At 41.0% G+C, this 26,019-nt stretch overlaps 1 protein-coding gene across 1 annotated transcript in view; it reads left to right on the top strand.

Annotated features, from left to right (window-relative positions):
* The window catches only part of LOC126412869 (protein polybromo-1), a 325,260-nt gene that overhangs the window by 22,767 nt on the left and 276,474 nt on the right, over positions 1 to 26,019 (top strand). The window contains 1 exon segment of the mRNA XM_050082745.1: positions 538 to 678. Coding sequence (XP_049938702.1) covers positions 538 to 678 — 141 coding nt within the window.

The following is a 26,019-nucleotide window of genomic DNA, read 5'->3' on the forward strand; positions in this document are numbered from 1 at the left end:
CTGTTTACCTCTTCAAAAGCTCAAATTCTCCCCTTTTTGCTACATGGAGACTAAGCCTTGAAAGCTAGTTAATCTATTGAATATCTTCCATATCAGTTAATTTGCCACCTTTGTTACATTGACCAACTCTTTCTCTTATGATTTTGTTTGTTCTGTAGGTTTCAGCCTAACGTATTGTCTTAATTTTTGAGAGGCAAGATGTTGTATTCCTAATCGAGTGGTGGTTATGGAAACCCTTCAGAAGTTTGTATAAATCTCCCTTGCGGGTAAAACTGTCCAGCTGAGCCAAAGTTTCCATCCACTGTTATTTCTCTCCTAATTTTCTAAGCCTTTAATTGGGCCATAGGCTATCTGTATAGCTCATTTAGTAGAGATTTTTGCCTATACTCTTCATAATTTCATATTTTTAAGAAAGTGAATTCCATTCCACACTCTGCTGCAGAGTGAAAATTTAATTACAGGATTTTGATGTAATTGCACTGTATTATTTTACTTACTGTACTACAGTCATTAATTAAATAATGTTTTTGCATGCAGAGAATGTCACAAGAATATCGTGATGCCTGTGATCTGTGGGAATTATTTAATTCGACGAAAGCCAGCTTGATGGAAGCAGAATCAAAACACACTGATGACTCGGACCGCAAAGGAAAAATCATTCTCAAAGTTGGTAAAATAGTGAGTAAAATAATATAATATAGTTTAGTTATCATATAACGGCAGTAGTAGACAACATATTCATTTAGGACTTGCCATTGCAATGTTCCAACAATGGTTGTTGTGTCTGCCGCTACTTGATTATTCCACTATCACTTACCTTCACCATTCCATATTTTAGCATTACTTGGAAACCATTGAAGTTTCATTTTTTAGCCTTGTAAAGTTATTTGCAATGTTAAAAGATCACTTTGATATTAGTTTAGTATTTTTTATTGCCAACATTTTCTTCTTTTCTCTCTCTGTCTCTCTCTGGTTTTTTTTTTTTTTTTTTTTGGCCGACTTGCATAAGTACCTGTATTTAATTTTGTGTACCTTTCAAAAAATGACTGGATGTAGTATTCACCAGTTTTTCAAATGTTGTTGTTGTTGTGGTCTTCAGTCCTGAGACTGGTTTGATGCAGCTCTCCATGCTACCCTATCCTGTGCAAGCTTCTTCATCTCCCAGTACCTACTGCAAGCTACATCCTTCTGAATCTCTTGAGTGTATTCATCTCTTGGTCTCCCTCTACGATTTTTACCCTCCACGCTGCCCTCCAGTACTAAATTGGTGATCCCGTGATGCCTCAGAACATGCCCTACCAATCGGTCCTTTCTTGTCAAGTTGTGCCACAAATTTCTCTTCTCCCCAATCCTATTCAGTACCTCCTCATTAGTTATATGATCTACCCATCTAATCTTCAGCATTCTTCTGTAGCACCACATTTCGATAGCTTCTATTCTCTTCTTGTCCAAACTAGTTATCGTCCATGTTTCACTTAATTCGGCTACATTCCATTATCCTCGTTTTGCTTTTGTTGATGTTCATCTTATACCCTCCTTTCATGACACTGTCCATTCCGTTCAACTGCTCTTCCAAGTCCTTTGATGTGTCTCTGACAGAATTACAATGTCATTGGCGAACCTCAAAGTTTTTATTTCTTCTCCATGGATTTTAATACCTACTCTGAATTTTGCTTTGTTTCCTTCACTGCTTGCTCAATATACAGATTGAATAACATCGGGGATAGGCTACAACCCTGTCTCACTTCCTTCCCAACACTGCTTCCCTTTCGTGCCCCTCGACTCTTATAACTGCCATCTGGTTTCTGTACAAATTGTAAATACCTTTTCGCTCCCTGTATTTTACCCCGGCCACCTTCAGAATTTGAAAGAGAGTATTCCAGTCAACATTGTCAAAAGCTTTCTCTATGTCTACAAATGCTAGAAACGTAGGTTTGCCTTTCCTTAATCTAGGTTCTAAGATAAGTCGTAGGGTCAGTATTGCCTCACGTGTTCCAATATTTCTACGGGATCCAAACTGATCTTCCCCAAGGTCGGCTTCTACCAGTTTTTCTATTCGTCTGTAAAGAATTCGCGTTAGTATTTTGCATCCGTGACTTATTTTTCAAATATTACATTTATTACTGCCAAAATGTCACATAATCAACAAAAAATGGATTTTGCATTCACTTAGTTGGTGTTGTACTAATAAATGATTGTGCACACTTCGCACTTTTTTGTGTCTTTCTGGGATTTCATTTTTACAGTGCGGCATGCAGAAGTTGAATGGTAATCTCCTTGAAACTTATATGAGCATTTAATCTGCGAAAGAAGTGCAGCTTATATCAACATTACTTTTTTACTTGTTAATTTTCTAGACTTGGTGAGGTTTAAACAAAGTGGCTTGGTATGTTGTGCAAGTGGTTAGGAAAAATATTCTTTTATGCTACTGTCTGGTAATAATAAGGTTAATATGTAACTTCTTCCGTCCGTGTTGCAACAATTTCAGTAAATGACACCACCACCTATTCTTAGAAATTCCTTTCTCTTGATCCATTTTGACATGAGGTCTTATCTTGCAGTCTTAGTAGGAGCTACAACTGAAATGTGATTGTCAGTTGGTTTTGTAGTACAAAGCTCAGAAGGAAGTGGTTTAGTGACGTATCCTTGCTTGCCTCACTTCGGAGGCAATTGAGGTGGGAGAGTAAGACATGGGAGAGAGTAGTGACACAGAGGGAAGTATCTTGTGTCTTAATGGCAACACACTTTACATGCCATGTTGGTCAAGTATAATAATTCGTACCATTCGCTGTAGACAGTAAGGATAGGCAGCAGTGAGAGAAGGTATGAAATATACTGACTTCTACTGAACTAAACTAGGGTGTTTGAGCTTACTATAAAGTTTAAAGATTCTAACAAAACTTGCAAAATTACTCATGTTCTGCTGTTTTGGCATCATTCATAGGCAAAAAAGTCAATGAAAGATGCTAACACGCAAGTTATTCTAGTATCTGCACTGAAGCCAGAAAAATAATATAATTTGCATAATACTTGTCTAAATTAATGGTATTATATTGAAAAATCTTTGAAATATTCATTTACTGCCCAAATGGCCAAAACTTACAAACCTGGATGCATATTGTGTTTACATGAAAATACAGGCTCTACTCATCATCAACCTGTGAAGACAAAGGCACGTAAACAAGTACTGTGATGGTTGGTGTTTGCTTAGTTTCAATCCTCAGTAGAATAATTCCATCAATGCCTGCAGGAACTCCACCCTTTAGCTACCTTTCTATTTAAAATGATGCCAATACCTATTAAATCGTTCATTGATTCTGCCATTATTACTATGTGATCAGCTGACCATTTCTCTTTAGTAATCCCAGCCAAGTCTGTCTTTAGCCTGTTTCTTCTCTCTTTTTTGAGGTGTCTAGTTTATCTATGACTTTCAGAGTTCTGTCATCTGTCACTGATGTGTAGAATGCTAGTCTTATTCTTCATTTTCTTACACCTGGGCAGTCTTCACCTTGAGTTTTGAACATGAGACTAATTAATCTGCTGTTTTTTTTTTTCCCCCTCAAAGTGGTAAATGTGGTATTATTTCAAAAGATGTCATGTAGATACTCTCCATGTGTCAAATAAGTGGTTTTCATTGCTGACTGAATCTCTACATGCCATTGATCCTTACTTATTTTGCCATCTTCTAGGGGAAAGTTTCTCACATGAAAAGCAGGAGAGGGCTCTGAACATCTGTCCATACCTCCATGCTCTTTTAACATGGCTGTTGGCAGAATGAGGGTGACTCCTTATACTGGAAGCCTTCTGTCACCATAGCTGATGGTCTTTAATCAAATTCTAAGTAGTGACTGGAGTGGAGCATAGAACATGGGATTTGGGATTAGTATTCAAACATGCTAACTTCTAGATGATGGTTTTCTGTTGTATTTGAGAGTTCCATTTTATGTAAATCTGATGGCTACACTGCTGACAAGGGTGAAAGTTGAGACAGAAACTTTCTGTTAAACATGAGCCATTTGCAAAATAATTGCGAATGTATCGTTGCGAGCTGCTGCTGATTACAGAATGAAATAATAGTCTAGTTAGTACAAATGTATTTGAAATTTAAAGATTTTGGTTACGTCCCCATGTAATTGGGTTCAGATTTCACCCATGGTCCATTATTGGTTAATGTTGTGGGTGGGGGACCATAACATTTTGCTGCTGCTGTCAGAAAACATCTTAATGTATCAGTATGGCACAAGCGGGATATCCAGCAGGGTCTGATCATTGCTCTCCAAGATCACCTGTCCTAAATCCTTCGGTTTTTTCTGTGGTGGGTCATCTCTGAACTGAAGTGTACAACACCCCTGTTGATGGGGTTGAACTGGAGCAGCTAATTCTACAGTCTTGTTATGATCTAAGAGATCTGGAAATGTTAGAAAGAATTTGTAACTCACTACGATAGACAAGTGCAATCGCATCCGAATACAAGGATGACATGTGGGACACCTTTAACAGGGACAAGTTTTGGTGTAACTTATTACTTTTAGTAAGGTGATGGTGTCACCCAAGATCTACCTAGCCTGTTAATGATGATAGCCACAGTGGAAGTATTTGTTAGTAGCTAATTTGTTTTGAATTGTAAACTGAAAGTTATTGTTTGCACATGTACGTTGGTCCTGATGTATGTTGCGTGCTTCCAGAGTGGGACAGTGGCAGTTTTTGCTACATGCTCTGGTACCTGCAGCTGGGCAGATTGAGTTTATGCAACATCAAAGTGAATGTCGAGATGTGTTAATGTGAGAAATGAAAGGACAGATTAATTTCAGCAAACAAGTAGTGTGAAACAGGGCAGTGCATTTCGCCTGTCCTCCTCATTGCGGTCTTGAATGAGATAATGTCTAAGGTGGCAGAAAAAATTGAAGATAAGATGAAAGCAACGGTGTTCGCAGGTGACTTTATGATGTGGAGAATCAGGGAGGGGGAGAGTCAGGAACAGCTGGAAGCTTACAGGAAACTGTAAGACAGTATGGAATGAAATTTATTGTAAATAATTGCGAGATCCTGTGTACAACTAGAAAGGTCAACCAACTGGTAGAATAAGAATTGGAGGTGAACAATTGAAGTAGATGGAAAGTGTCAAGTTCTTGGGAAGTTGTGATATAGGAAAGTGGAAGAAATGAGAAAGAGACTGATGAACATGGCAGCAGGCAGAAGAATTCTTGTGAAGTGTTAAGTGCCTGGTTCAGGACAAAGACATCCCATGAAAAAAGCAGAGAAGAGATATATACAGAAGTTACTACATCCCAATACTGACCTACACATGCAAAACACGGGTAATGAAGAAGAGAGATGTAAGCTGATTACAGGCATGTGGAATAAAGTTCCTCAGAAGTAGGATAGAAGTAACAAGGAGGAATAGAATGAGGAATGAAAGGTCAAGGAAAATAGTGAAAGAGGAACCCTTGCAAAACAGGAGAGAAGCATCAAGCTAAGCTGGCATGGGCGAGAGGATTCCCAAGAAGACACATGAAATAGACGGAAAGTTAATGGCAAAGAGGAAGACCAAAGGATAGATGGCTCAAAGGTGTGGAGGAATATGTTGAAAAAAGAGGCGAGGACCGGACCAAAGTGAGCACAGAAAGGTAGTGGAAAAAAACAGGAGTATATGGTGAGGCTTGTTGTTCAAACCCAAAAACACTGTAATTTATTGCTTGAATTATACACACATGTGGAAGACAACGGATAGTACAATCAAACAATACACAAGTGGCCGGCAAAGCCTTGCACTCCAGCATATTAGTTCCAACAGGGGATGCAGCCTCCAGGCTGCGCACAAGTGCTTTCGTATTAGCAGGCCGGGTGGCCCTTAGTGACCGAATCAGGCACAGACTTCACACATGAGCTATGAAGTGGCACACATGCAAAATTGTAGTTACAGCACTTATGTTCCAACAGACCCAGCCTGGGGCTGGAAATTGTTAATGATGATGATTATGATGATGATAAGTAGAAATTTGAGCGTTGGTATCAGTTTACAGATTCCAGCAGAAGAACAGCTGCAGATCTGAAGTAGTCCACATCGAGAAATAACTACATGGTGGTTTGTTTGAATAGTGTTGAAAGAGGCAGCAGTTCAGAGTTTGCGAGAAACGGGCCTCGTAATCTGAACATACACACAGTTTCAGACATAGGGACCACTTCAAAGTGTACAGTAAATAGTGATGTACAATGTGCTGACGTAGTATTGTATTGTTAGTTAATGAAATGAAATGATCGTATGGCATTGTTGGCCGGGAGGCCCCATGCGGGGGAGTTCGGCCACCGTATTGCATGTCCTTTTTAATTAACGCTACTTTGGCGACTTGCAGGTAAATGATGATGGAGGACACAATGTAAATCCTAGATAAAATTTGAGCCCAATAAAATGGAGACTTAATTGAAAAGTTTACTATTTCAAAATCTTTGTGAATTATGCGGTCCTCAGATGGTACAACAGAAGGATTTTTGTGCACAGTAGTGATTTTAAACACTGAAAATTCAGTATTTTGATATTTTGTTCACTGTTTTCCTCTTCAGCACCAGATAAATCGTTGAAAAGATGTATGGGATCCAGAATGAGATTTTCACTCTGCAGCGGAGTGTGTGCTGATATGAAACTTCTGGCAGATTAAAACTGTATGCCAGACCGAGACTCGAACTCAGGACCTTTGCAAAGGTCCCAAGTTCGAGTCTCAGTCTGGCACACAGTTTTAATCTGCCAGGAAGTTTCAATGTATGGGACGTTTTGATACATCCTGTGGCTTTACATTGGACCATTGCTGTTGTCATCTTATGTTTAATATTATTATTATTAGAAAATTCTCAGTAGCTTTATACACCTCGCTTGTAACAGATGCAAGAAATGATATTATTTTTGAATTATCCCTACTTTTTCTATTTATGTGAGGATGTAACAGTCAAGGTTTATAATCAATTAAAGTTCTCAGGTTTCCAACTGCTAAAGCAATTATAATTGCATGAGCTTTCAGCCAAGTACTCTGTGGCTATTTTCAAGTGGTATCACTGCCGGTGGGCTGCTGATATGCCCCAATAGACACTAGCCTCCAGCTGTGACGTCACTGGTGCTTGTGGCATCTCCATATACTAGCGTACGTTGACTCGGCGTTCGATGCACCCACTTCGACCACGCGATCCCTTGATCCCATGCCGTGCCGAGCTGCAAGCCACTGTCTCTCTTTAGTGTGTTAATGGTGATTTTTATTTCAATGACTTCTTTAATTACACAATTCCAGAAGCCATTTCTGTGAGCCACGATGGATATTTTGTCAAATTTAATCTGTTCCATTTTCTAAAGCATGTCCAGCTAAAGCAGATTTCTCGGGGGACCGTAGGCAATAAAACCTCTTGTGCTCTCTCCTGCATTGTTCCACAGTGCATTTTTTTTTGTCCAACATGAGACTGGCCACACTCGCAATGCGTCTTGTAGACCCCAGATGTTCAGAGACCTGCTGCTTCTTTAACCGGTCTCAGGAATTGACAGATCTTCGTCAGAGGCCTGAAGATCGATTTGATCTTGTCATTTCAGAAGGTAACTTATCTTGCCTGATACAGAGCCACGGAATGTCAAGAAAGCAAGTTTCTTTTCTTGCTCGTCGTCAGTGATTTTGCTGTGAGTCTTGGGTGAAATAACTTCATTTATTTGATGGGCATTATAGCCATTGCTCCAAGATAATGCGCAGGTGGCTCAGCTCATGGGGCAGTTTACCAGCATCTGATATCATTCTTGCATGATGCACCAGTGATTGTGAAACAGGGCACTTCTGTGCCTGGGGGTGATGGCATGTGGTGTGCAAGTACATGTCTTTGTGGGTTTGCTTTTCTATAGATGCTGTGGCCAAGGCACCCATTTCGTTTGCAGCGGAAGAGTACGTCGAGGAAGGGCAATGCAGCTTCTTTTCCCACCTCCATGGTAAACAGAATGTTACTGTTAATGCCATAGAGGTGTTCCAAGAGTTTCTCACGTCCATGGGACCAAATGACGAACGTGTTGTCAATGTATAGAAAGCAACAACTAGGCTTTAATGGCACCAGGTCTAAAGCAATATGCTCAAAATTCTCCATGAAGAAGTTTGCAACAGCTGGAGTGAACGGGCTACCCACTGCAATGCCTTACATCTGATTGTGAGAGTGGTCGTTGTACAGAAAGACATCTGACCTCCTCTGTTTGGTGGAAGACACTGTGGTCAAGAATCTTCTCCCACAGACACTCAAATCATCTACTTCCAATGCTCTACCAAAGATCTCTAAGGATAGGATGCCATTTTGCCTCATCATATCTCATTGGTTCACCAACCAACAAGACGACAAAGCACTTGGCTAAGCTTGTTGCTCCACATTTCTGACACTGAGCATCATATTAAAAATTCAGCAGATTTTTACTAACAGAATTAATTGTCTTTGTCTTAGTGGGGGCGACATTATGGTCAGTCCTGATATGGTGATGCTTTTTACAAATGTGCCTAACAAAGACTGTTTGGACCTAGTGTGCCAATCCATTGTAAATGAAGTGATTGATTTATTTAGGCACACTCTGACATATTCTTATTTTCTGGCCAATGGCCAGTATTACGATTAGAGGGGCGTCCGGTCATATTTAGGTTTTCTGTGATTTCCCTAAATCGCTTAAGGCAAATGCTGGGATAGTTCCTTTGAAAGGGCACGGCAAACTTCCTTCCCCATCTTTTCCTAATCTGATGTGACCGATGACCTTGCTGTTTGGTCCCCTCCCCCAAATCAACCAAGCAACTGTTGATCAGATGGATGGCGTTGTGATGGGGAAGCCCATTAGCTCCAGCTGTTGCAAACCTCTTCATGGAGAATTTTGAGGGTATTGCCTTAGACATGGTGCCATTAAAGTCTAGTTTCTTTCAATATGTTGATGACACATTCATCACTTGGCCCCATGGACGTGAATTCTTGGAACACTTCAGTAGCATTAACGGTAACATCCTATTTATCATGAAGATACAAAAAGGAGATGCCATGCCCTTCCTTGACATTCTCTTCTCCCACAAATGAAATGGATTTCTTGGCACTGACTGTGCTCTCTCAGAAGAACCATCCCAGCATCTGCCTGATGTGATTTAGGGAAATCAGAATGGCTGGACGTGTGTTTGAACTGTCTCATCCCGAATGAGTGTCCAGTGTGCCACCTTGCTCGGTCACTGTAGAAAACCAACCCTCACAGACATGTACTTGCACGCCATCAGTCATCACCACCCAGCAGATAAGCACACTGTTTTACAAACATTAGTGCATCATGCAAGAATATCAGACGCTGATAACCTGAAGCATGAGCTGAGCCATCTGCACAAGGTCTGGGAACAATGTCTATAATGTCAATCAAATAAAGGAAAGGATTTCACACGAAGACTCGCAGCAAGACCACCAATGAGGAGCAGGAAAAGAAACTTGCTTTCTTGTTGTTCTGTGGCTCTGTGTCGGGCAAGATAAGCTGCCTTCTGAAACGACACAAAATCAAATCGATCTTAGGACCTCCGATGAAAATCTGCCAATTATTGAGACCAGTTAAAGATGCAGCAGGTATCAAAACACGTAGGGTCTACAAGATACCTTGCGATTGTGGCCAGTCTTATATTGGATAAACAGTATGCTCTGTGGAACAATGAAGGAAAGAGCATGAGAGGTTTTATTGCCTACACTATTTCGAGAAATCTGTTTTAGCTGAGCATGCATTAGAAACTGGCACCGGATAAAATTTGACAAAATGTCCATCGTGGCTTGCACGAATGGCTTCAGGGATTGTGTAATTAATGAAGCCATTGAGATTAAAATAACAAATAACACACCAAATAGAGAGAGTGGCCTGCAGCTCAGCTCAGCACAGCACAGGATCCAATGATTGTGTGGTTAAAGTGGACTTACTGAATGCTGAATCCACATATGCCAGTATATGGCGATGTCGCAGGCATCAGTGATATCACAAACAGCAGCTAGTGTATATAAGGAATGTACCAGCAGCCCACTGGCGGTCATAGTACTTGGACGAGTGCTCGTACAATTTTAATTACTTGATGTAGTAGGAAAACTGAGAACTTTTTGTTCAATGTTACCACTTCAAGAATCTGCATTCTTATGGTTTATAATCATTTTTTCAAATGATGCTACCACACCAAAAGGAATAATTGCTGTGTTTCATCACCTTAATTTTATTTTTTAATGACAGTGCAGTTTGTGATACATTTGAACTTCGATTACAGCTGCTCTGCAGCGGACATTTTTCAATAAATTGCCCTCTTCTGATGTTTTTCAACAAGTTACACTCAATTTATCTTTCGAATTTGATTTTAATGACTTTTGAATGAGACGTAACATCCTAACCTTGTTGATTTACATTTTAGTGATTGTTGTCATTACAAAAGCATAATGGGTATTTGTCTTTTTCACAGTTTTGACCAGATTGGGGCTGTTTGTAGCCAGTAGATGTGAAATATTTCTATCACATGTGCGCTATGGGTGTTGGATGATATATTCTGTATTTAGTAATGATGTCACCTTAATGTAGCATTATTCATGTGGGTGAGAGAGTTTGCAGGCTCTGAAGATGTGGAAGGCCATGCCAATGATAGCATAGCTACTGGTAGTCAGCCAAGCTCGACTGAGGAGTCACATGAAGTATGTAACGCAATACCCCTTCTTCCTTTTTTGTATCCTGATTCCCACCCCTTTGTTTCAGAGATACATGCTTAGTCAATATAGATATATAATTTGTATAGGGGAAGAGAGCTTCGAAGATAATCACAGAATTGACATTTCTGTTAGACGCTAGTAAGGTGCAACCAGAAATGAGAGGCAAATACCTGCAGCTGACCCGACTGTGCAAGTTGCGTGTTTTCACTCCTGTGGGACCATTCAGCAAGGACGAGAGGGTGGCGCAAGTAGTGGGCAAGCTCACTGGCACCTAAAACACATCCAAAGTGAAATAGCATGTATGGAGAGGACACTCCGTCAACCTACAGTTATGTGAAATTAACACAGTTAGTGGTATTTCATTGGTTAAAAATCTGGAACAAAATGGATTTATGTGTGGGCACCAGGGTCTCTACTAATAGTGGGAGGGTCCATCAAAGGTTGATTGGCCAGTCACAGTCTGCTTCAAACTGGACAGCCCTCAATTAGTTAGCTACTGGCCCACCTTGGTGCCAGTTTTTCTCTTGGGAGTATGGAACACTAGCTTTGCTGGAAGTCATCGGCATAATGTTGACATCTGCTGAAACAAAAGAGAAAGATACTGATGGGGAAAAAATCTCAACAGCAAAAAATAATTAATGTAGAATAATGAAATTTCAGGAATACATTTGTGTAGGTAACATATTTAAGTGATTAACATTGCAAGATCACAGGTTAATGTAAGCACAACATAAGTCATTGCAAATATGAAATGCCGGTTCATTAATAACCAGTGTAACTGCCAGAATGTTGCATGCAAAGTTGTACATGCGCTGGATGTCAGTTGCGGGGTGGAATTCCATGCCTATTGCACTTGCTCGGTCAATACGGGGATGGTTAATGATGTTTCAGAATGATGCTGGAGTTGTCGTCCGATAATGTCGCATGTGTGCTTGATTGGGTTGGGTGTATATGCCCTAAGACAATCAGGAAATCCGGGAAAAACATGGGAATTTTTTCATCTGGGAGAAAACCTGGAAAAACCGGAGAATATTTTAGAATTTTGGTAATTTTTCATTGTTTTTCAGTTAAAATTTTGTATTTCTGACTGGTAAAAACTAATACTCTAACAAACAATTTTGCTGTATCCCACTACTGCAGAATAATACTGCAGTAATAAAATCTTAATGAGAGGGGAAAAAATATAAAGCTTAAGTTGCAAAGGAAATGCATTTATAACATTTATGACGTCAAAGCACAGTGCACACACAAGTGTCTGCCAACAGCAAAATGTGTCGAAGGCTTTAGGACGAAGAGTATGCAATACTTCCTAACAACAAATTGCTTCCGATGAGCGTGACATCTCAAATGTTTGCATGAGGTTTGTTTAAACAGTTGCCAGCAGGCTCATGCGCGTGCACAGTTGAGTTGCATATGAGCTGTACCTTCTACCACTTCTGGCTACTTAAAGTGTGGCTGTTAGCAGTATCAGCAGTAGCAACAAGAGGCCAGGTGCTAACCTGAAAAATTTTTCTGGCGCGCGCCCATGCTGCCAGATTTGCGCATCCGCAGAGTAGTCTGAGTTGTAATGGGGAGGGGGATAGTCTTCACATGACCCATGTTTTCGTTTACAGTTTTTGCATCAAATGAGAACGAAACTGATTTCTGTGGCTGGGAACTACAAAGTAAATTAAAATACATTCACATAAGTATGGATGGCTAAAATATGTTGTTAGTTTCTGTTTTCTGAATTTATTTTATTTCCACGGTTTCAGCAGTTGATCATTAATGGCCTTGCAGAACTATGAAGTTATTTTAGTCTATTTGCTAAAGAAATTTGGCTTTTATTAATCTTGTCTGCAAAGACAGTCAATTTATTTGTAAAGAAGTGTCTCATTCCACACTATTGGCTAGTTTCAACTGTTTACTGAATTTCAAGTGCACGTTTTCATCATCTAGCACGTATGGCTTCATGCCATAATGAAGAAGAAACATGAGATACTACAGTACTGGTATTCAAGAAAATTTGCATATCATAAACCACATTGAAAAGCTTAATATCAGGGTGGGGCCTACTTATTTTGAATCTGGAGATATGAATGTGCACTTTAAGTCGAATTATGCATTTTAGTATATTTTACAAAATTCTGATGCCCTTGGAATATCCTCTGATATCCTGTTTCATAATGTAAGATTTAATGCTATATACATACAAACATACGGGCTTCCTACGTCGTCGTAGCTGTGCGTGCTCAGTAATGCCTGTTTTCTGGCACTTGCTGGCAACTGATGAAACGAATTCGAACAGGTCGTGGGAAAATGTTGTGAATGGTGGTTTGAAAAGTGTTACTTACAAAGTAAATTTCATTTTACACAAGATGAATTATGTTACGTGCGAGAATGTGCTTTGAAGTTCTTAAATTACAGAGCATTTAACTCTCATTTAAAGCTTAACACTTTGAGGGCCAGCCACTTAGAAGAATTTTGAGCCCAGAAGGCCAGACATTTGTCATTATTTAAAATTTTATTGGCACTTTCGTGTGATGTATCATGAAGTGTAACACGTGCCAAGAAGACCAATATTACATGTGAAACCATAACTTTTCTTGTAGCTACACTAAGTATATTAATTTAAACTATTAACTTTTCCTGTTTGTGTGTTTGTGCACTTAACATTGGCATGTGAAAAAGTGGAAAATTAAAAATACTTGAGCAGAAGGATGAGGACAAAACAGACAATTAGATAACTGATTTTTTTCTAAGTGCAGTTAAGTTGAATAAAAGTGTCGGAGAAGTGAACATTGAATATGATAAAGAAGTACATTATTACATTAGTTTAAGTAAAGAAGTAGTGCTAGGAAAAGAAGAAAATGAAGTTTTAGGTATTGTGAAGCTCTTACATGTTACAAGGGGTCCTAAAGAAGTTGTGGGTTATCTATAGTGTGTTGTGTTGAAGTGCCTAATTCTGCTCGTGCGTCAGATAGAAATCTCACCCCAGACAATAACTCCAGGTGTGAGTTCAGTGTGTTTAGCTAGCAGACAAGTTGACTGCAGGCTCTCAACTGACATAACCAACACTTGGCCATCACTGGCACTGAGACAGAACCAGATTTCATCAGAAAACTTCCACCCTGATCTCCAATTGGACGGTTGCTTGACGCCATTTGAGTCACAAATGCCGGTGGTTTGTGGTACGTAGAATGCATGCTACAGGGCGTTTGACTTAAGAGTTATTCTTGAAGTAATGAATTTGTAACAGTCAGCTGTGTCACTCTGATGCCAACTGCTGCTCAAATTGCTACTGCAGATGCAGTATGATGCGCCAGAGTCGTATGCCGAACATGATGGTCTTCCCTTTTGGTAGAGCCACGTGGCCATCTGGAGCCCAGTCTTCTTGTGACCGTACAATCTCGTGATCACAGCTGCCACCAATCGTGTTCAGTGGCTACATTTCTGCCAAGTCTTACTTCAGTATTGCAGGAGGAACACCCAACTTCTGGTATCCCTATTACACAACCTCATTCAAACTTGGTGAGATTTTGACAATGGTGTCTCCACCTTAAAGACATTCTTGACTAACATTAACTCACCGCGCTCAGTCTCAGAGGAAACTAATGCACACAACCATTATAATCGTGTATTTAAAGGAAATATGATTTGCAGTCTCATAGTGCTGCCACTAGTGCCTCTCTTGTGCGACTGGTGCGAAATTGGAGTAGACATCATCTTTCTGATATGTTTGTGTTGCTAAACTTCTTGGTGTATGATTTTGTCTTCTGTTAGTGTATAAAGCTGTCTCACTATGTTTAGGAACATAGAGTATCCATACTGTGATGCAACGCTTCCCAGACACATGTGGAAGCTTTAAAGATCCACACAAAACAGCTGTCATGGACATGAATTACCTAGGCTTAATGTTGCTATTACAGCTTTGTAGGAAACCTAGCTAGCAGACGAGGGTTCAGTTCTGAAGGAAATTGCACATTTTTCTGGAAGGAAAAGGACATTGCTAATCCCAAACAACACAGTATTGGCTTTGCCATTCATAGCGATCTACTGAAAGCCAGATCGGTATCTCAGAACGCAACATGGCTTTGTGTTTGACAACTAGCAGTGGACCAATGATACTAACTGTATATGCACCAGTGCTGACCTCAACTGTGGACTTTACGAATATCTCAGTGAAGTGGTGCAGTGAGTGCACCCTGCAGACCGTCTGTGCATTCTAGGCAACTTAAGTGCCCATATTGGATGTGATTCTGCTGCTTGGCCAGACTGCCTAGGTACACACAGAGTGGGCAAGTTGAATGAAAATGGTTTACAGCCACTTGAATTTTGTGCCAACTACCAACTGTGTGTTGTTAACATGTACTTTAAATGCAAGATACACCCCATCAACTAGAACTGATTTTAACGAAAAGGAAAGATTTGCCATTTTCTCCACATATGCTTCTTCCATTTTCTCCACACATGCTCCTTCCATAATGCTGACCGTGACACTGGACGTATACTAGCAGTGATAAAAGTTAGATATGTGCCTAAAAAGATTCAATCTGCTAAAACACCTAGTAAAACCAAAATCTATCTTTGCAAATGAAGGACCCTGCAACAGTAGAAATATTTGGTGACAGAGTTCAGAAAGAATTTGACACCTGAGACCCAGACACACCCATTGCTGAAGACTGGCTGAAAATAAAGTCACTTCTTACTACTAGTGCTGGCACTACATTTGGTACTTTGAAACCGAAATCCCAGGATTGGATCCATGAGACTATCAATGCCTTGAAATCCCTTCTTTATTCAAAGTATCAGGCAACTATCAACTGGCATTCAAATCCTTGCAACACTATCTGCAGGGATCTAAGCAAAGCAAAGGCAGTTCAGCACACAGCTTGTAACTGCATTAACATACTGTTAGAGATTTTGAGGAAGTATACAGGAGTGTGTTGAGGCTGGAAGCATCGGTAGAGTATATGCAGGTATCAAGAAGACTGTGGTGGGTGGAATACTATTCCAACCTTTATTCACATTTGGTCAACGTCAGCCCAAAAGCAACAGGAGAAATTCGTTAATTGCAACATGTCACAAGCTAGATGCTGTGCCTATTAAGGAGCAGCTTCAGAGGGCTGCTGTGTAGCTTAAATGCAGGAAATGCCCTGGTAAAGACAACATCCACAGAGAACAAACTCACTCAGCTCGTCTCAGTGCTCTACAACCTTTTATTGGAATATGGGCCTGAGGGTACTGTGCACAGGATATACACAATGTCAACATTGTCACTCTTGTACAAAGGTAAAGGCGATTGCGGTGATTGCAATTCCTACCATGGACTGTCACTGCAGATTATTATCGGACAAGCATTTGCCTGTGTGGTGCTGGACAGACTGAAGAATCTCGCGGAGCATGTGTACCGTGAGTCTGAATGCGAGTTTCAAACCCAGTGATCTTCTACTGATACGACCTTCACAATCTGACAAAGTTAGGGGAAATGCCATGAGCAGAAAACCCAGTGGTTCATTGCTTTTGTCGACCTAAATGTGTCACTTGACCCAATCAACAGGAAGGAACTGTATGCCGTATAAGTGAAGAAAGGGTCTCCTCCAAAACTCGTGAAGATAATCAGGGCTTTTCTTAGATATGATGGGTGCTGCAATATTTGGAGGAAGCACATCAAACCCTTTTCTTGTGCAAAGTGGACTTTGTCAAGGCTGTGTACTGGCCCCTTGTCACTTCTCAAAGTTGCTTTCTGGAAAACAAACCCGGGCATCCATCTACACACCAGGGCTGATTGGAAACTTTCCAACATCTCATTACTCAGGTCCACGTGCTACTGTGAGGACGTGTTTGAGTGTGTGCTATGGACACAGAATCTTCAGAAAATAAAAGCTTTCTTATGAACACGTCCTCACAATAGCTCCTGGACCTGAGTAATGAGATGTTGGAAAGTTTCCCATCAGCCCTGGTGTGTAGATGGATGCTCGGGTAAGTAAGCTTTTATTTTCTGAAGATTTAGCGTTCATAGCACACACTCAAGTTTACTTTCAAAGGCTGATGGACAAATTTGTTGCTGCATGTATGTTTTTGTCCATGTCTGTGAATGTAAAGAAGACTGTGATTATGGCACAAGGATACAGAGATATGCTAGACATAATATTAGGTGGCTCATTGTTGAATGTAGTCAACAAATTCCGCTAGCTTAGTTTTCTAGTGTCAGAAGATCTTTCTCTAGATGACGAAATAAACACAAGAACTGGCTAAGCGGTGAACACATTTGGAATGGTCCCAACAAGAGTGTGGGACAATAAACACTTCAGTGACCACAAAAATGCTCATTTATGAAGCACCCTTTTGTGTGGTGCTGAGACTTGGACATCATGTACCAAAGAATAATGTAAGCTCAATAGCTTCATCTGCAATGCTTACAAGACGTTCTAAGCACAACATGTAAGGACCATGTGACAAACCTGATGGCCCTGAGCACTGCAAATCTATAGTGCATCTGTGCCATTCTTGAGGAACGCAGCCTGTGGTGGCTAGGACACTTACATCACATGAACCACTCTTTTCCTGACACACATCACTTAGTGAGAAACCACTTGCCAAGAGATCTCAGGGAAGACCTGCTTTGCAGTTTATAAAGATTACACAAAGCATGCTTAATGCACATAATATTGACTGAGACAAATGGGAGGGGTCACGGAAGACAGCAGAAGATTGAGAAAATTCCACAAGAAGGGAAGTTCCACAATGGCGCCTGGCTCCACAACTTATCAGCCAAACAAATGTGTATGCGAGTGCCTCTGATGAATCCCTCTTTTTGTGTGGTATACACTTGCTCCTCATGCGAGCACGAAGTTAGTGTAGGCCATTGATGATGATTATTATTATGATTATGCATGAGTTTACAGTCGGTACTGGACAAATCAATGCAGCATCTCCCCTCTCCCTCCCGAATTCTTTCTCGTACTTAATGTTCATTTGACTCAAAGGCTGACTGCAATATGGCAACCATTAGAGATTTTTTATTGTCACGTTGCATGTTCTGAGAATATATTCTGTGGTGTGCACAGGAACTGAAAGAAGCTCTAATGCATTTTGTTAGGTAAGCACAATAATACTAATTGGGCAAGTCTTGTTTTCTTAATATTTATTCATATGTCTATCAGTATATAGTTTCTTCAAATTTTAATTTTTCTCTTTTATTTAAAAGAAATTGCTAATCACATGGCAGTAACACATATAAGGGCTTTGATATTTTTATTCTTTGCTTAGAGTTGGTGATGTTTTCAAAATGTCCTTGCCTGCCGTAATTTTATGCAAAACCCACGAGTTCAACTGAAAATGGTTGTATTGCCCAAAATACACAACTGCATTTCTCGTCTGATGACTTTTATTGCAGAATTTCTTTTTCTAGTTTATCCATTGGTACAATCCAAATATTTCAGAGAACAGATGATAGAAAGAAATATCCACATAATAAGTATATAAATATGTAGAAGGGAGGCTCATTTAGAAGCTTGCAGTTTTAAAGAGCGCCACATTGATCAAGCACACACAAAGTTACAAAAGAACATCAGAGTGTCTTAAAAAAGAGAAGGTATTTTTGTAAAATCAGAAATGATTACACACAATAAATCTGGATAAATAAGAAATTATTATGTTTTTGTTGAGTGAAAAGTTATCCTCAGACACAAAAATTATTCTGAACATTAAGTTTCTCTTTTGTTCAGAAGAACACAAGGAAATTGGTAAATTTTGGAATTTCCATCTAATTACAAGGTACTCTCAAGACTCTTAATATTTTAGATACATGTAATAAGTTTAAAAGACAATTTCATGTAAATGTGGGTGTTTGGATTTCCCACTAATTCACAAGGTATACTATCAACATGCTCATTTAGCCTATCACATTTTGTGTCATCAGATTCAGTACCTTTACCATTATTATTAACATTAGGTACATTTTTAGTTATTTTAATGCTCACTTCATAATTGTGGTCTCTCTCCCTTCCCAGAATTGTGATCTCTCACACTTCCACTCCCGTTTCCAAAGAGAGTATGTACATAATTGAATTTAGGTTAAGATTACTTCATATTTCTGTAATGTAGTTATAAAATATCTTTTGATATGTCTTCCACCATTCTGAGTAATGTTGTTAACTAATTGCTGCCAATTTTTCCCAGAAGGAATTGTTAAGACATTTTTCCTAAACTTGCCCAAATTTTGTAAAGAAACATTTCGCCATTTACCGTAGCAACATCCAGCTGTACACATTGAGACTTTTGTTTAGTGCTTAGATGATCTTCATCCCCAGTACTATCTGACACGTGAACTGAATTAGGAATTTCAGCACAACACTTTAGAAAACCCACAACTTCTTTAGGGCCCCCTGTAACATGAAAGAGCTTCACAATACCTGAAACTTCATTTTCTTCTTCTCCGGACACCACTTCTTCACTTAAACTAATATAATAATGTACTTCTTTATCATATTCAATGTTCACTTCTCCAACACCTTTATTCAACTTAACTGCACTTAGAAAAAAAATCAGTTATCTAATTGTCTGTTTTGTCTTCATCCTTATCTTCTAGTATTTCTAATTTTCCACTTTTCTTACGTCTACATCTACATTTATACTCTGCAAACCACCATGAGGTGCATGGCAGAGGGTACGTCCCATTGTACTAGTTATTAGGGTTTCTTTCTGTTCCATTCATATGGATCATGGGAAGAATGATTGTTTGAATGTCTCTGTGTATGCAGTAATTAGAACAATCTTATCCTCACAATCCCTGTGTGAGCAATACATAGGGGTTGTAGTACATCCCTAGAGTAATCATTTAAAGACGGTTCTTGAAACTTAGTTAATATACTTTCTCCTACTAGTCCACTCCCAAATTTGTGACTGAACAGCACATGGAAATCCTCTACTTCTAAACAAAACTCACCACTTACTGTTTCTTCACTACTTTGGTTTTCTAAGTGTTCTTGCCAAAATACACTCCAAAATCCTTCGTCAATGGCAACTCTATTAATTTGAAACACCTCTACTTCTCTGACTATGTCACAGTTCTAATTTAAAAGTTTGCATTATCACTGGTCCTTGCATTAACGTCATAAGGTCTCACATTATGAACCGACAATGGAGAGGTTGTCAATTTGAGCCATTCTTTCCATCATTAGGTCTAAAGGTGGTTGTGACTGATTGTATTCTGACCACAGTCTGCCTCTATTCTCAAATACCATTTTTATCTACATTATAATTCTGATTACATCATAGCTGTTCACTCACTAAGTAAAGATTCCTATAAATGTTGTCATCACCTCTTCCTTGGTCATTGTTAATTTTAACTTTTGCTATTTCCACAATTTTCTTTCAGTAAGTCAAAATTTTGTCTGTCCTCTCAAAGGCCCTATCTAGCATGTCTGTGTGCTTAAGAAGTTGGTAAATAGTTATTAGGTCCCTAAACCAAACCCCTCTGTATTCTATCTGGTAACCTCCTGTTGAATGTTTCTATTGGAATTAACTCATCGAAAGGTTGCCCCCAGCTGTTTTGTGGGTACATGTGTGGCGTGCATGGGCCCCAAGTATCTACAACCTCTCATCTGTTCCAGGCTGCATTCCCTTCCTCATTTCCACTCATTATTTACAAACTTGTCTCATGGTCCCCCCACCCCCCACCCCCGTCCCTCCCTTTTTTTCTGGACCCCCTTGGGTTTTGACTTCCCTTTCTAAATTGTTTCCATAGTGTCAGCCATTTGGGGAAGAACTCCTGCTCTAGTGTCTCCAGTGCCAGTTCCTTTTCCCACATTCCCCTCTGCCTTACACACTGTAGCCACTATGCCCCCCCCCCCACCCCTCCCCCTTGCCATACACCTCCACTAGGTCACCAGCACAGTGGCCAGTCTCTGGGCTGGGGCTGTTATGTACCCATATGGCACCCCCTTCTGGCATCTGAGCTGCCACAGCCTTGTGTATGCCTAGAAGTGGCTGCTTATCTTTTTGGGGTGTTGGAACTCCCACAATGACCACTGTGCCAGGTGGCCCTTCCTGTGGGTGGGTGGTGCCCACAAGGTGAGCCTCTGATCGGAGTGGGTGGTGCTAGGCCAGTGAAGTGTGCTAAGCTCCACCCTGTAGCAATTGTTTCCCGATCTTCTTTTTTTCTTCAGCATTATTTTCCAGGACGTCCTTACAGGGGGGGGCCTTTACTGATGCCGATAGGCCATGCAGATTTTGACCGAAGCCATCCTTTTGGCATCTGTTTCAGTGATTTCCTCTTCCTCAGATTCTCCCTGACAGAAGACTATCCCTTGGACCACATCCCACCACCATCTCAACTCCCACCCCACCCCACATTATTGCTGCGGCTATTAAAGATGACTGTCGTGCCCCCCAATGCTACAAACGGCATCCACTTCTCAACCACATGCTGGCCTTGAAACAGCTTTGTACTGAGGCCCGTTCTAATTAAATGACAGAAATAGATTAGTGGAGAACGATATGTCGGTACCATAAGGCTGCATACTCCCTCTTCATAGGTAGGGGCAAAGAGCATGTTGAGTTTTGGCCGTTGTCATCTTACAGCTGTCATGGGAATTTCCCTGAATGGTGTTTCCCTCACCAGCCCAGTCTCCATCACAGAGCATTTTGCTTGGCTTTTCGTCGAGGCCTTAGCCTCGGTCTACAGTCCGCCCATATTCTGTCTTCTCAAACACTGCCTGCAACGACTCCCATTACCTTTCATTCCCTGACATATGGAGGCTTATAATGCCCTTTTAGCCAGTGGGAGTTCTCCAGCACCCTTGCTTTCTGCTCTGACATGGCTCCTGGACCAGACTGGGTGCACAACCAAATTCTCCAACACTTATCAGTGGCTATCCAGCATCATGTACTTGCCCTTTTCAACCGTCTGTGGAGCAAGGGTGAATTCCTTCTCCGGTGGCTAGAGAGTGTCATTATTCCAGTTTTGAAACTGAGTGAACTGACTGTACAGATGGACAGCTATCGTCTGATCAGTTTAACCAATGCCCTCAAGTTACTTGAACGTATGGTGAGTCAAAGGCTATATTGGATCCTTGAATCCTGGGACCTTTTGGCTCTGACCCAGGGCATGTTTCGCTGAGGCCGTTGTACTGCATATAGTTCAGCCCACCTGGAGTCTGCTATCTGAATTGCTTTTACCCAGCGTCAACACCTTTTTGCAGTCTTTGATCCTCATAAAGCTTGTGATACCGCATGGCACTACCACATCTTTGCCACCTACTACTGGAGGGCCCCCTTCTGGTATTTATCCAGATCCTTCTTTCCTGTCCCACTTTCCAGGCACAGGTTGGCACCTCCTTTAGCACATCCCATCTGCAGGAGAATGGGGTTCTGTTTTGTCTCCCTCTTTTTTTGTTTTTTAGTGGTTGTTAACGGTCTGGTGTTCCCCTATATGTCTGCTTGTGTCTGTATATGTGTGGATGGATGTGTGTGTGTGTGAGCAAGTGTATACCCGTCCTTTTTTCCCCCTAAGGTAAGTCTTTCCGCTCCCGGGATTGGAATGACTCCTTACCCTCTCCCTTAAAACCCACATCATTTCTTCTTTCCCTCTCCTTCCCTCTTTCCTGATGAGGCAACAGTTTGTTGCGAAAGCTTGAATTTTGTGTGTATGTTTGTGTTCGTTTGTGTGTCTATCGACGTGTAAGCGCTTTATTTTGGTAAGTCACATCATCTTTGTTAAAAACCAATACCAAAAACAATTGAGAGATTCTGGCAAAGTACTTTAAAAAACTGCTCAACACGGACCTCCCTATGGAAGAAACGATGACAGAAATGAGCACATACAATCCAGATAGTGAACCTCCAACTCTAGAAGACGTTAAAGAAATAATCAAGTCACTCAAGAATCGTAGAGCACCAGGAGAAGATGGCATCATCACAGAAATCTGGAAGTTACAAGACTCAGAACTCACCAAAGACATCCACATGATTTTGGAAGACATCTGGAAGACCATGAAAATTCCTGACGACTGGAAAACTGCCCTGATACACCCACTACACAAAAAAGGTGACAAGACTGACCCGAACAACTACAGAGGAATATCCCTACTACCGGTCACATACAAGATCCTCTCTAAAGCTTTACTGAACAGACTAGAATGCCAGACCGACCACTTGATTGGGGAATACCAAGCAGGCTTCCGTAAAGTTTTCTGCTGCCAAGACCTGTTTATGCATTACTGTCGTCGACATACAGTGCACCCCATCTGGTCCTGTACCTTGATGGACAGTTCCACAGTGTGGTGGGCTCTTATTGGTTTTTGCAACTGGTCTTTGATGCCTGGTTGACATGACTTCCCCATCTTAATCAATTAAAGCAGATCTGTTGGTTGCACCTCAACGCTCTTAGGTGCCTCAGCTGTGCCAACTGGGCCACAGACTGCTCTACTTTGCTATGGCCTACAAAGCATTGGTCCAATCCCATCCCAATTATGGGAGTCTTGCATATGGCTCAACGTCACCTTCAACATTACAGATGCTAGACCTGATACACCGTTGTGAGGAACGACTGTCGACTGGTGCCGTTTGGACTAGCCCCATGATCAACCTCGTGGCAGAGGCAATGGTTCTTCTGCTGTGGGTTCTGTGCAAACAACAATTGATTGCTTATGCATTACACATCTACTGCTCCCCAGAGCACACGAACTACCAAGCCCTCTTTCCAGATACAGAGATTCACCTCTTGCAACAGCTGCCCAGGGCCGGGTTTATGATCTACAGCCACATCTGGTCCCCTTTTTCAGGACCATAGCTCTCGCCTCTCCCACCTGTTCTCTGGCTTGCTCATGTACACCTCCACAGCTCTATCTTGTCCTATCACTAGAACCGAAAGACACAGTTCCGCGAGAAGCCTCTGTCTCCAGCTCTGTACCATTCTTGGCACATTACAGTGTTCAGAAGTAGTCTATACTGGTGGTGCTGTAGTTCCTGGTCACTGTTGCATTGCGTACGTTGGGATATAATGACCTGTGCTTCTTGCTGGATAGCTGCAGTGTTTTCACTATGGAGTTGATAGCCGTCTCTCATGCTCTTCAGTATATCCGTTTGTGCACCAGTGAGTCCTTCGTCATCTGTAGCGACTCCTTGAGCAGTTTGCAAGCGATTGATTAGTGTTACCCTTACCACCCTGTGGTCTTGACTATCCAGGATTCCCTCTTTACCCTGAAACAATCTGGACACTCGGTCTTTGTCTGGACCTTGGGTCACTTCGGGATTCCAGGGAATGAACTTGCTGACAGGCTGGGCAAATTGGCTGCTGGCAAGCTGCCTCTTGAGATCGGTATTCTGACAGCAGACATTTTGCCGGTATTATGACGTCAAGTTCTAAGGATTTGGAGAAAGGAATGGCATACTCTGACTTCACCGAACGAACTACGTACAATAAAGGAGACTGCAAATTTTTTAGGTCTTCCATGCGGGCCTCTTGCAAGGACTCAATTATCCTTGGCCAGTTCTGCATCGGCCATATGTGGCTGACTCGTACTAATCTCCTTTGTCATGAGAATCTGCCTCACTGTTATTCTGGTGCCCGTTTTACGATGGTCCACATTTTGCTGGACTGACCTAACTTAAGTCACTCTGCGGTGTACTCTTGAATCTTCCTGACTTGCTACTCCTGATGTTAGCAGATGACGTCTCAGCGGCTGATCTGGTTTTACAGTTTATTTGTGATGGGGTTTTTATGACACTCTTTAAGGGAGGGCACCTCAGTCTTTTTGGCCCATTGAGGAGTTGACTGGATGTCCTGTTCCCTCCTCTGCCCCAACTTGGCAATGACTGTCGGGGCTAGGTGGCCTGCCCCAGTCCTCGCTCTACATGTTATTCTTTTCTTTCTCGTATGTTCTGTCTGACTTGTTGTTCTTTCTATGTTATGCTTCTCTTTCCCTGTCCATGTCACTAGCCTTTCCTGGGTATTAGTGGGTGAGGTGCCCCTGGTAAGTGGCAGGGGATATGTCCCCAATCACAGTTTTTGCTTTTGAGGGCCTCTGGCTTTTCACTGGATGGAACGCCTGCCTTTCTTCCTTTCCCCCTTTTCTTCTTCCTTGTCCCTTGTCTTGGTTGACCCTTTGATAGACCTTGGGTTTGGCACACTAGGCCCTTCTTTGATGTGTAGTTTAGTTGACTTGCCTTTCCCAGGTAGGAGGGACTGATGACCTTGCAGTTCAGTCCCATGTATCATTAAAACAACCAACCATCAAAACTTGCTGGACTAACCTCTTTCACTGAGCCCTGCAGAATTCTTCTATGCCTCCCTTCTGCTCTCTATAACATAATCAATTTAGAAAATGCTCTGCCACATACCAAAACTTTTTCAGTAATCATTACTCATGTACATCTACATGGATACTCTGCAAATCACACTCAAGTGCCTGGCACAGGGTTCATTGAACCCTGTCACAATAATTCTGTATTATTCCACTCTCGAACAGTGCCCGGAAAAAACCAACACCTTTATCTTTCTGTGCGAGCTCTTATTTCCCTTATTATATTATGATGATGGTTTCTCCCTATGTAGGTAGGCATCAACAAAATATTTTCGCATTCGGAGGAGAAATTTGCTGGTTGAAATTTTGTGAGAAGATTCTACCGTAACGACAAACACATTTATTTTAATGGTGTACATTCAAATCTTGTATCCGATAATACGAAACATTCTGCTCTTCTTTGAACTTTCTCGATGTACTCCATTAATCCTGTCTTGTAAGGATCCCAGACTGCACAGTAGTACTCGAAAAGAGGACAGATAAGTGTATTGTAGGCAGTCTCTTTAGTAGATTTGTTACACTTTCTAAGTGTTCTGCCAATAAAATGCAGTCTTTGGTTTGTCTTCCTCACAACATTTTGTATTTATTCTTTCCAATCTAAATTGTTCGTAATTGTAATTACTAGGTATTTAGTTGAATTTATGGCCTTTAGATTTGACTGATTTATCATGTGACTGAAGTTTAACCAATTTCACACTTGCCATTATTTAGGATCAATGGCCAATTTTCGCACAATTAAGATATCTTTTATAAATCATTTTGCAATTTGTTTTGCTCTTCTGATGAGTGTACTAGACAATAAATAACAACATAATCTGCAAACAAGCTAAGACGGCTGCTCAGATTGTCTCGTAGATAATTTATATAGATAAGGAACAGCATAGGGCCTATAACAGAGTGCCAGAAATCACTTCTGTTTTAGTTGTTGACTTTCTGTCAGTTACTATGAACCGTGACCTCTCTCGTCAGGAAATGATGAATCTAGTCACATAACTGAGATGATATTCCATAAGCACACAATCTTACTACAAGCTGC

The sequence above is a fragment of the Schistocerca serialis genome, chromosome 7, assembly GCF_023864345.2.
Source record: "Schistocerca serialis cubense isolate TAMUIC-IGC-003099 chromosome 7, iqSchSeri2.2, whole genome shotgun sequence".
NCBI classification, from domain to species: Eukaryota; Metazoa; Arthropoda; class Insecta; order Orthoptera; family Acrididae; genus Schistocerca; species Schistocerca serialis.